This window comes from Dreissena polymorpha, unplaced genomic scaffold, assembly GCF_020536995.1.
Source record: "Dreissena polymorpha isolate Duluth1 unplaced genomic scaffold, UMN_Dpol_1.0 chrUn008, whole genome shotgun sequence".
Classification (NCBI taxonomy): domain Eukaryota; kingdom Metazoa; phylum Mollusca; class Bivalvia; order Myida; family Dreissenidae; genus Dreissena; species Dreissena polymorpha.
The window spans coordinates 183,974-197,098 of NW_026273322.1; the positions used below are offsets into that span (position 1 = coordinate 183,974).

At 34.8% G+C, this 13,125-nt stretch overlaps 1 protein-coding gene across 1 annotated transcript in view; it reads left to right on the forward strand.

Annotated features, from left to right (window-relative positions):
* The first annotated feature begins 762 nt into the window (after window positions 1-762).
* The window catches only part of LOC127863439 (cysteine-rich hydrophobic domain-containing protein 2-like), a 29,651-nt gene continuing 17,288 nt past the window's right edge, over window positions 763-13,125 (forward strand). The window contains exons 1-4 of the mRNA XM_052402969.1: window positions 763-899; window positions 9,254-9,308; window positions 11,205-11,360; window positions 12,888-12,944. Coding sequence (XP_052258929.1) covers window positions 784-899; window positions 9,254-9,308; window positions 11,205-11,360; window positions 12,888-12,944 — 384 coding nt within the window. The 5' untranslated portion in view covers window positions 763-783. The remainder of the gene's footprint in view (window positions 900-9,253; window positions 9,309-11,204; window positions 11,361-12,887; window positions 12,945-13,125) is intronic.

Below are 13,125 nucleotides of genomic sequence, written 5' to 3' on the forward strand. Positions count from 1 at the left end.
ACCAATATTTAAACTTTATAGTTCAGAAAGGTGCTGATATACTTGTTATATTCCATACATTTGTATTACAAAATAAGTTTTTTAAGCATTAAAACTCACCGTGAAAAGTGCAAAATTATTTTGTTTAATAGGAAAGGAAGACCCCTCCCGCACCCTCCCTGGTTGCCCCCACCCCCCACCCCCCTGTCAAAAAATTCTTGCGTACGGCACAGTTACGCATTGTACCAGAAAAAGTTCCCTTAAACAATAGGCACTTGTACAAAATCTTCTTTGTAGAAGGAGTGCTGTATTGCGGAAGAAGAAGAAGAAGAAGAAGAAGAAGAAGAAGAAGAAGAAGAAGAAGAAGAAGAAGAAGAAGAAGAAGAAGAAGAAGAAGAAGAAGAAGAAGAAGAAGAAGAAGAAGAAGAATTTAGCAAATCAGCATTGTTACAGTTAGCTAATAGATTACTCATTCTATAGTATAGATACGTGTTCTATTCGGCACCCGTTCTATTCTTTCTAGTTCAAAACTAGTCCAAATAATTAGATGTAATCTACCGATGTATATCGACTTCATATTTATAGGAGTAAGTCAAAAAGCAGTTCTGTCATTATTATATCGCGATCAGGTCCAATAATTATGTCTTCATTATCTTGTTATTTTATCGTACCAGATTTTTTTCAAATAGAGGTTACGATGCACTAATCATTAAGTAGGGTGTAGTTGTCATGCAATACACAATTTTCCGCGAAAACGTCATCAACATTTACGCAAACGTCAGTACACAAACCATCGCCACAAAAATGGCAGACTTCGATACAATATACGAAGAAAACGACGAAGAACCAAGTAACTCGGCTGAATATACCATATCTGTACCAGATCCCATAATAATCCGCGGTGCTGGAAACATAACATTGTGTGTAATGTTATAATTATTGACTAATCGTGTTTATTTGTGTCAGTGTCATTCTTTGTGTCAACAAAGGAACAGCCATTTCATTGTTTACGTTTAAGATGAATCATAAAATCAGTGACTGATTAAACGGAAGTTAATTTCTCGCAGTCGCTATTTTCCTGGTAAATCTCAAATGCTAATGTTATTTTAATTGTTCTTATAAGTACTCTAAGATATTAGTTGAGTAGGAGTATAAATGATATTAATATCGCAAGCAATAAATTATTTCTTTTTGATGATAATTGATTACATATAAATGTGAAAAACATATAATCTTGCACCCAAATAATTAAATGTTTTATATTTATCATACTGAATCTGTGTCTTTTTTAAGCAGTTCCAATATACAACTTGATTGACCAGTCGCCAGCTGTCAATCAAACTCATGAAATAATCAATCAGATTTCGTTTATTTCGTCCACATGGTCCGAAAAACAAAGACTGTCAGAGTAATGGATAAAGCATTTTATGAAAACACAACTAAGTGGGCGGCGCGATCTCGCATTTGGCGACTGGTCAATTCGCGTACTATGAATTCTCAGTATGACCAAATTATAAAATTGTCAGAGTTCCACAATAACGTACCTTAATGATGACCCTTTTGTGTTGATCTCGACTGGCACATGTTTTCACTGCGTATGCTCAGTCCATATTTAAACGTTTACTGACATGTTCTTATGTAATCAATTCAGTGATAAATTATAACTTTCAGTATATTGGCCTTAGTAGACATACTTATTTACTTGACATGAAAACTAACTTTTTTCAAGAGCAATTTTTATGAGAGGACATGACATACATGCCATAATTTTTAAGACCAATACCGGGACATTGAGTTAAATTTTCCGGGACTTTTGCCGATTTTCTGGGACATGTATAAAATGTAGCGATATTTATAGACATATGCATTTTTGGTACGTTTTTTTTTTGTTTCGCATCGTTAATTGCAAAAGTTCGAAAGCCTACAAATACACTTGATCTATTAACGTCAAATTAAACATTACTACTTCCGTTACTAGATACAAGCCACGTATTTTCAGTGTAAGCATTCTAAACATAGATGGTGACGTCACTGCGTTATTGTTATAAAGACCGTTGTCTGCTTTTAATTTTTTACTCAGCGATGTTGGACTTCAGATGTGTGAACAACTATCCTTTGCCCTTACGCAGAGGGAAATAATGACATAGTAGATTAAAGTCAATTAACAACCACAATAAACACTGACGCCTTTCCGGTTTGACCACGAACGTGAGACAATCAATATGATAACAGGACCCCTGATATTTGATCGATTTTGACACGTAGCATAGTCTGCCTATTCGGGTAGGCATTGTCATGGTGACGCTGCAGATATACACAGATTTGAGGTGCAGTTAAGCCTAAGATAAGGTACATGTATGTATGGATTTTGTAAACTCCGGGACATTTGACAGATTTCCGGGACAGCGGGACAAGTTCTTCATTTCCGGGACTGTCCCGGACAATCAGGGACGTATGGCATGTATGGGACGTGAACATGTTTATGTTATGTGGACTTTTCCCATGAAAAAAGTGCTTAATCCCCAAAAATTCATTTTTCCCAAAATAGCCAGGAAAAAGCCTGAACTAAAATTTGTAAAATTTATTTCAGGTGTGTGTAAAAACCCTATTTTACCTATGTATCTTATATAAAAGTTATCTAAAATGTGTCTTTTTTTTTGCTTGTGTACACCCATTCAGAGAGTCCTTAAAGTAAACTAAGATAAAAATGTTTATATAAAAAAAATAATAATAAAATCACTATTTTTTGCGGTTGGATTTTTGATGTTGACGTAAACCCACAAAAGAATGAAATGAAAAACAAGTTCTTCATTCCATTTTAAGCTCACCTGATCCCAAAAGGCGTATGGTGAACTTTTGTTTTCGTCTTTTGTCTGTTGTGAGATATCATCATTTACCTAGTTAACACTCATGTGTAATACACATTAATTTTCGGGTTTGATTAAAGAATTTTCAGTTAAAAGACAAGGCCCTCTGGGAGTGGGACAGTTTTCTTTTATGGTTATAGTGAAATCTTTTTAACTCTATACAAGTCAAATATTTAGTCCATTATTTAGCTCACCTGTCACGAAGTGACATGGTAGGCTTATGTGACTGTGTGATGTCCGTTGTGTGTGCGTGTGTGCTTGCGTCCGTCAACAATTTGTTTGTGTAGACATAAGAGGTCACAGTTTTCATCCAATCTTTATGAAATTTGGTCAGAATGTTTATCTTGATAAAATCTGGGTTGGGATTGTATTTGGGTCATCTGGGGTCAAAAACTAGGTCACTAGGTCAAAAACTAGGTCACATAATAGGTCAAATAATAGAAAAACCTTGTGTGGAAAATAGAGGTCGCAGTTTTCTTCCAATCTTTATGAAATTTGGTCAGAATGTTTTTCTTGATGAAATCTGGGTTGGGATTTATTTGGGTCATCTGGGGTCAAAAACTAGGTCACAAGTTCAAATAATTTTAAAAAATCATCAACAATTTGTTTGTGTAGACAGTAGAGGTCACAGTTTTCATCCAATCTTTATGAAATTTGGTCAGAATGTTTATCTTGATGAAAACTGGTTTGGGATTGTAGTCAGGTGAGCGATTCAGGGCCATCATGGCCCTATTGTTTGTGTTCACATTATGATTTGTTTTAATGGTATATTGGCTAAGTTTGTAAATAGATCCAGTTGGTTGAAAAAATAAGCCTCCAGTGTTAACAAGATTTCACATAAGGAAAATATCTCTGCACTTGTATTACCTTGTTTATCAACCAATCAAATTTAAGCCTCTTTTTTATATTTAATGTTTCAATTCTATAAGTCAGTAAGAACAATTTTCTGTGTGTTCGAAATAAGAAATAAGGAGGCAGGGTTGTTATTTATTTATGGAAATTGTAAAGCTTTTGAACACTAGAAGTCAAAATGTTGACCAAATCATAGTAAAACCTGCTCAAATTAATGCTTCCATGAGGTGGAGAAGTTAACGCTTAAATGTTGATGTGTTGGTAGGTGATCTCCAGATATGTTGGGCTTACTCTGGCTTTCCCCCACATCTCAAGGCCTCACCAAAATTAAGTATCTTTTAGTTAAAACTAAATGGCTGGAAATTGCAGCTATTGATCAAAATGTATCACAACTTTCATGTGTCTAGAAAGGAAATTAGTTTTGAGTGCTGGGACACACTCGGTTTGTTCACATAATGCAGCTTCAGGCCCAGAAGGACCTCATAAACTTTTAAATATACCCATACTCACACACACTTAAAACAACTTATTCATGATATTGCTCTTTATTAAAAAATGAGTTTATAAATTGTATGTGTGCATTACCAAAGATCTTTTTCATAATAATGACTTTACATGTTTAGTATAACATCTCTGGTTTTTACAAACACATTATTTACTACATATATCAATAAAAGCATTAATTTTTAGCTCATCTGTCACGAAGTGACATGGTGAGCTTATGTGGCCATGTGATGTCCGGCGTCCGTTGTGTGGGCTTGCGTCCGTCATCAATTTGTTTGTGTAGACAGTAGAGGTCACACTGACTAATGGGATTGTTTACCCTCGGGACTTCGGTTATAAACCATTGCCCGAGCACACTGCAAAACATAGAACTCTGCATAAAAAAGCCGAAAACGGCCATAAAATGGACAGCCCGATTTTACTGGGCTGTAACATTGATATAAATAGAAAACTTTGCAGTGTTGGTGCGGTGCCTTAATAAAAATCTATTAGTTTAAAAATATCTAACCTTTATAAGAAGCGTTAAAAAGACGCAGTACTTTACAATGCCTAACGCTGTTAAAAAGCAGCGTTTTTATTGGTTGATGCACTTATAAAACAATGGCGCTGATTGGCCGAAAATTCTTATTAAGGATTGCAAGTAGGTCAATCCGTTTATAAATAGATTTTCCCACGGCTGACGTTGTACTTTAAGAAAAAGTAAACAATAATAGTTTATATGCAAAAATATAAATGAAAGAAAAAGATGATAAATCCAAAAGAACTTGGACTTGTTTTATAGTTATAAATTACTATGTTTATGTTATGTTACTGTGCTTATTATTAATTATTATCATTAATATGATGTTGTTATTGTATGTTATTGTTTGTTTTGTTTTTTAAGGAGGAGAGAGATAAGGAGGAGAGAGAGAAAGAATAGCCCAATTTTTATAAGTAAAGATGGTGAAAACACACATACTGTTGTATGTGGCATCATCATTACCAGACCCACTGTTCAGTATATACTTCAATGGGTTTGTTGGAGTCTTTAGACTTTGTGATCTGTGTTTTAAATGTTAGAGTCCAAATAGGACTATTTTAATATAAGTCTTATAGAAAAAGGGGTACACAGATGTGTAATATGTTTGAGTAATACAATAATAATACTTGAGGGTTTTCCAGATCACAAAGTGGTTGAACATTGCCACAATATGTTAACATACATAGTCAAGTACCATTTTTATGTGTATATTTAAAGTTTAAACTAAATGCCACACAACAAGATCTAATTATTGGTGAGATATGTTTATATCTATGAACATTAATTAATAGGGATGCCAGAGCCTGATTTAACAGCTCTCAAATGTAAAGTGAAGTTGCATGTGAACATGCAATTATATAAAAAGGAAAGGAAAAAAGACAATATATGATAACACATAGGGAGTATAACTCTCAATTATATATTAATGTTGCAATTGAGTATTGAGTTGTTAAAAAAATAATGAGTACAAGTTTATGTATGTGGCTCAATGTTGAACACTTGCAGACAGGGAATATAGCCGTAATGCTCCAACATAAGACCCTGTCTGTATGGAACTTAAGGAGGATTGGGCTATGGAGAAGAGAGGTCCCCCCAGAGTGGCATTAAAACAATATTTAAAAGTGGGTTTAGTAAAAAAAACTTATATGTTAAGGGCAATAACTTACGTGTCTCCAAACGGTCACCTTCATAGGGCCACATAAAAATTAAGGGTAAGACAATGTGCTTTACAGTTAAAAATGAGACAAAAACAGCTATATTTGTACAAGAGGTTCATTATTTACAATATGTACAGAACTATATGCATTTATATATTTATAATACATGTTGCCATTCTGGAGGGTTGAAAGAAGGGGAGATTTTTGGAAGTGTAGGCCGTTGTGGGTGGGGGAAAAGAAGAGCCAGCAGAGGTGGTGTCACTCAGTTGTACTAAGGGAGGTAATTGTGGTTAGAGGTCACAGTTTTCATCCAATCTTTATGAACTTTGGTCAGAATGTTAATCTTTATGAAATCGGGGTTGGGATTGTATTTGGGTCATCTGGGGTCAAAAACTAGCTCACTAGGTAAGAAACTAGGTCACATAATAGGTCAAATAATAGAAAAACCTTGTGTAGACAATAGAAGTCGCAGTTTTCATCCAATCTTTATGAAATTTGGTCAGAATGATTATCTTGATGAAATCTGGGTTGGGATTGTATTATGGTCATCTGGGGTCAAAAACTAGGTCACTAGGTCAAGTAATTGAAAACTCATCAACAATTTGTATGTGTAGACAGTAGAGGTAACAGTTTTCATCCAATGTTTATGAAATTTGGTCAGAATTTTTATCTTGATGAAATCTGGGTTGGGATTGTATTTGGGTCATCTGGGCTCAAAAACAAGGTCACTAGGTCAAAAACTAGGTCAAATAATAAAAAAACCGTGTGTAGACAACAGAGGTCGCAGTTTTCATCCAATCTTTATGAAATTTGGTCAGAATGTTTATCTTGATGAAATCTGGCTTGGGAATGTATTTGGGTCATCTGGGGTCAAAAACTAGGTCACTAGGTCCAAAACTTGTTCAAATAATAGAAAAACCACTTATAGACAATAGAGGTCGCAGTTTTCATCCAATCTTTATGAAATTTTGTCTAAATGTTTATCTTGATAAAATCTGGTTGGGATTGTATTTGGGTCATCTGGGGTCAAAAACTAGGTCACTAGGTTAAAAACTAGGTTACTAGGTGAAATAATAGAAAAACCTTGTATAGACAATAGAGGTCGCAGTTTTCATCCAATCTTTATGAAATGTGGTCAGAATGATTATCTTGATGAAATCTGGGTTGGGATTGTATTATGGTCATCTGGGGTCAAAAACTAGGTCACTAGGTCAAGTAATTGAAAACTCATCAACAATTTGTATGTGTAGACAGTAGAGGTAACAGTTTTCATCCAATGTTTATGAAATTTGGTCAGAATTTTTATCTTGATGAAATCTGGGTTGGGATTGTATTTGGGTCATCTGGGCTCAAAAACTAGGTCACTAGGTCAAAAACTAGGTCAAATAATAAAAAATCCGTGTGTAGACAACAGAGGTCGCAGTTTTCATCCAATCTTTATGAAATTTGGTCAGAATGTTTATCTTGATGAAATCTGGCTTGGGAATGTATTTTGGTACATCTGGGGTCAAAAACTAGGTCACCAGGTCCAAAACTTGTTCAAATAATAGAAAAACCACTTATAGACAATAGAGGTCGCAGTTTTCATCCAATCTTTATGAAATTTTGTCTAAATGTTTATCTTGATAAAATCTGGTTGGTATTATATTTGGGTCATCTGGGGTCAAAAACTAGGTCACTAGGTTAAAAACTACGTTACTAGGTGAAATAATAGAAAAACCTTGTATAGACAATAGAGGTCGCAGTTTTCATTCAATCTTTATGAAATTTGGTCAGAATGTTTATCTTGATGAAATCTGGGTTGGGATTGTATTTGGATCATCATGGGTCAAAAACAAGGTCACTAGGTCAAATAATAGAAAAACCGTGTGTAGACAATAGAGGTCACAGTTTTTATCCAATCTTCATGAAATTTCAATCTTTGGTCAGAATTTTTGTCTTGATAAAATCTGGGTTGGGATTGTATTTGGGTCACCTGGGGTCAAAAAATAGGTCAATAGGTCAAATATTAGAAAAACCTTGTACAGACAATAGAGGTCACAGTTTTCATCCAATCTTTATGAAATTTGGTCTGAATATTTATCTTGATGAAAACTCGGTTGGGACTGTATTTGGTTAGTCAGGTGAGCAATTCAGGGCCATCATGGCCCTCTTGTTTTATGTCTTGAAGCATCTGATTTTTTTGTTAAATAATGTGATGTTTTTACCGTTAATCACATTTTGTTAACTACTTGAAAATTACATAGGTAACAAAGATAATGTTTAAGATCTTTTGTGCTACCACATTTGATTTATTAGAAAGTTAATATCAATATCCCTTTAATATTGCTCACAGTAATCACACGATCATAACCTTTATTGTCCCCTACCGGTTTCACCGGAGGGGACTTATGGTTTGCACTTTTTGTGTCCGTCTGATTGTCAGTCTGTCACACTTTTCTGGATCCTGCGATAACTTAAAAAGTTCTTCATATTTTTTCATAAAACTTGAAACATGGACAGATGGCAATATGGAAACTATACACCTCATTTCATTTTGTTCCTACGTCAAGAATTATGGTTGCCTTGGCAACAAATAGATTAGAAATACTACTGAAAATGGTGGATCCAGCACACTTTTCTGGATCCTGCGATAACTTAAAAAGTTCTTCATATTTTTTCATGAAACTTGAAACATGGACAGATGGCAATATGGACATTATGCACGTCATTTAATTTTCTTCCTATGTCAAACATTTTGGTTGCTATGGCAACAAATATATAAAAAATAAAATAAATTATTTCTAACATTGGTGGAGCCAGTAGGGGACATATATTGCTTGGCAATAGTCTTGTTATATTAACTTTAAATCAGCTCGGTTTTTGAAATGTTACAAAATAGATTTACAGCAAGGTTTTTGCATGAATGAATTATTAATGTCTGGAAGAGATAGTAATTTTTTTGCATGGAATCATTCATGCAAACATGTGTTCTGATCAATACACGCTCACTAATGAGTTTGTTCTGAATTCTGTTTTGGATTTGTGGAACTTTATCAAAAGATGTTTTATATGTACAATTGTGAAACTCTTATTAAACACATCTAAAATATGTAGCACAAATAGTTAAAGAGTTAAATGTGGCATCAATAATATATTTAACATTTTATCCACTAAACATTATTACGGTTAATCCCAGCGTGCACAGCATCAGCCTTTATTCTCCATTAGTGTTATACAGGGAGGCAACTTATATAGTACTTGACATCCGGAATGTTAAAATGATCTTCTTTTAAACAATAGCAAAATTACATGTTCCTTTTTTATTTTAGATATATATAATAAATATATGCAAGGTGAATACAAGGAACTAATTATCATTTTTTATCTTTCAGATTTGGGCTTAATAACAGATTCAATGTGGACTTTCCAAGTAACCTTACGGGTAAAGTAAGTAGAAATACACAAGCAGTTATTCCTTTCCCATTCAGAAGCAAAGTGAAAATGGCTATGTGCAAACAGCATAAAACCAGAACAGCCTGCGAGTAACTCGCAGTCTGTTCAGGTTTTATGCTGTTTGCTGCTCATCATTATCTAAGTGTTGGAAATGAAGCCTTCAAAACTTGAATCAAGTAAGAACCGTCTTCAATAAAATATAACTTTCCAAGGGACCACAAATGCATACAAACACGTATCTAAGTGGTAAAGGGTTTAAAGAAAAATACCATTAAAGAAAAGGTGCCATCCTTCATTGGCCAGACTACACAGGCTAGGCTGGGACAACACTTTATGTACCTGCATTAAGCCCTGTGTACTTAGAGCAAGGCTCCTATGCAATTTTCACCACTTTGCTTAAATTTAAGGTCATAAGGGGCTTCTTTTTCATTACACATAGATGTTTTTATGCCCCCGGTAGGGTGACATATAGTAGTTGAACTGTCCATCAGTCAGTATGTCAGTGTGTCAGTATGTGTGTATGTCAGTCTGTCCGTCCGTCCGAAAAAAACTTTAACATTGGCCATAACATTTTCACTATTGAAGATAGCAACTTGATATTTGGCATGCATGTGTATCTCATGGAGCTGAACATTTTTAGTGGTCAAGGTCATCCTTCAAGGTCAAATGTCAAATATATGGTGTCTGTCCGTCCAAAAACTTTAACATTGGCCATAACTTTTTCAATATTGAAGATAGCAACTTGATATTTGGCATGCATGTGTATCTCATGAAGCTGCACATTTAGAGTGGTGGAAGTTCAGGTCAAGGTAATCCTTCAAGGTCAAAGGTAAAAAAAAAAATGTTTCAAAGCGGTGTTCTCATGAAGCTGCACATTTTGAGTGATGGAAGTTCAAGGTCATGGTCATCCTTCAAGGTCAAAGGTAAAAAAAAGTAAATTCAAAGCGGCGTTTTCATGAAGCTGCACATTTTGAGTGGTGGAAGTTCAAGGTCAAGGTCATCCTTCAGGGTCAAGGTCATCCTTCAAGGTCAAAGTAAAAAAATATAAATCAAAGCGGCGTTGTCATGAAGCTGCACATTTTGAGTGGTAGAAGTTCAAGGTCAAGGTCATCCTTCAAGGTCAAAGGTAAAAAAAATAAAAAATTTCAAAGCGGCGCAATAGGGGGCATTGTGTTTCTGACAAACACATCTCTTGTTAATGAGTGATTTACACAGTGCAGTTATTTAAGTTAAAAAAGTTTCTATATATTATTATTTTATGTTTCTTTTGTTATTTCGATTTTCCTTCCATTGCATGTGTTTTTTACTAAGAAATGCCTGAGACATTTTATAAAAAAGGAATCTTGATGTTATGCCTTTATTTTCAAAATGTGTGGGTAGCTGTATAGACATTTGTTGACTGCATTGTACATTGTTTCATATTTACTTCAACACTTTGCATCATAGTGTTGCTTGAACTCTTGATTCGTGTTTCTTGGCACCCAGTGTAGTCACTGCTTTATAACGCTTTGCTGAGATTAATATTGGTTGCTATGGGAGACAAGTATTGTCCTCCATAAGCCTGCGCAATCTGCACAAACTAATCAGAGACAACACTTTCAGCCTATATTGGATTTTCGCCAAGAATGAACTTCATTTCAACGAAAAATACAATCAAATCAGAAAGTGTTGTCCCAGACTGCACAAGCTAATCTGAGATGACACTGAAAGCACATGCATTAAGCCTAGTTTTTCCAGAGCACAGCTCATCTTATAGCTTGGCAATTAAATTCCTTACCTCAACTGTTGCACGGTCTGCTAGGTTAAGAGAATTGTTTTCAGCTAAAAAGTATACATAAATAATAAAATGTACTCATTTGTTATACTTATTTTCACAATGACCCACTCCAGGTGGCGCCCGAAGAGTTCCGGGACACAGTTCTCCGTATCAACAGCACACTGAAGAAAGCTCTGCCCATCAACATCAAATGGCTGCTGTGCGGCTGCGTGTGTTGCTGTTGTACCCTCGGCTGCTCCCTGTGGCCTGTTGTCTGTCTTAACAAACGAGTATGTATTCTGGGCAATCTAATTTGTGCGTGTAGCTTCTTGTGTGTAAAAAGATAATTAAAGTCCTTTCTGTGAAACATTAAGCGTATACAGTTGTGAACCAGAGTGGTTTTTATTAGTGTTTAAAAAAAATGTTTGTAATCTTACTGACATTTTTTGTCCCACACCAAAAAGTGCAGGAATATAGAAATGGTACGCATTATTCTGTCGGTGTGTGGGTGCTTGCCTAAGGATATAGAGTCTGAAATTTCTGCTTTAATATTGTGCCTAGAAATTAAATATTTATAATTCATAAAGTTCTTTTATTCTTCTGAACTCCACTAACAATAGTGTAGTCCCTTTGGGGTCTCATGTGAGTACATTAGGACCCATGGCTCTTGTTTTTAAATGAGTTATTTTTCTTTGTTTAAAATTACATATAAAGGCTTCTGTGCACAACACCTCATACAATTAGTCAAAGTTTTACAGAATTATTATCTCCACATGCTAAAGTGCATATTGTGAAGGTTTCACCAGGTTGTTATTTTTTAAGAAATTTGTCCTTGATGGCTGCTACACTGTCAATGATATTTGTTTAATGCCTCTACTTGGCCTAGTAGCTTCTCATGCAGGCTCACAGTTTGAGCTGGTCATAAGTGCCAGCATTCTGGAATTTACTGCAAAATCATTTATATTTGTTGGCAAAAAATGTTGTGATTGTTCTAAAACTTTTGATGGATATGTAAATTGGTTTAATTTCTGATTTTGGAGAAAAAATGACAAATTTGTGTGGGTCATTTTCCAAAGAGTTTGGGTTTTATATGTGGATTGATCAACCCACGATATCAACAACAATTAATGTCCCATGAATAATAATGGTTTAACAGTATTCCTGGATCATGCATTACTGCTTTGTTTAAGGGCTTACTGGTTTTTTTCAGAGACTGTACATGCAGTCTTAAAAAGTACATTATTCCTTTTGTTTAATTGTAAAATACAAGGTTTAACTGCAGATTTATAATGAATGTTCTGTTATAGTTTCTTCATACACTTAATGATTATGTTTTAATTTTCTTATTATTCTTTTTATCTGCCATTTTTTGGGAAATAATTACAAGATTTGTCAGGAAAATAATCACTTTTTGCCATTGTGAAACAGCACAATTTTGGTGGTAGTTTTAATGCGTCCGGTAGGGTGGCATATAGCAGTTGAACTGTCCGTCAGTCAGTCTGTCCGTCCGAAAACTTTAGCATTGGCCATAACTTTTGCAATATTGAAGATAGCAACTTGATATTTGGAATGCATGTGTATCTCATGAAGCTGCACATTTTGAGTGGTAAAAGGTCAAGGTCATCCATCAAGGTCAGAGGTAAAAAAAAAACAATCCAAGGGAAGTAATAAGCTTTAAAAGGGAGATAATTTCTAAACCTGCCAAATGATTTATTGAAATTTTATTTCAAAGCGGCGCAAAAGGTGGCATTGTGATGCCGATGAACACATCTCTTGTTTAGCTATAAAAATCACTGATATGTACATTTTTCTTTCAGACAAGACATTCTGTGGAAAAAGTTATAGACTGGGAAAATAGCCATTTATACCACAAGGTTAAGTACATATGATCTGATATAACTCTCCAACATTAACATTACGAGCTGCGTTCTGGAAAAACAGGGCTTAACATGTGCAGAAAGTGTCATCCCAGATTTGACTGTTCAGTCAGATACTTTCAGCTTTTAGGGAGATTTTTGTTCAAAGAATGTCTCTTTCAAACGAAAATCCAGTTGA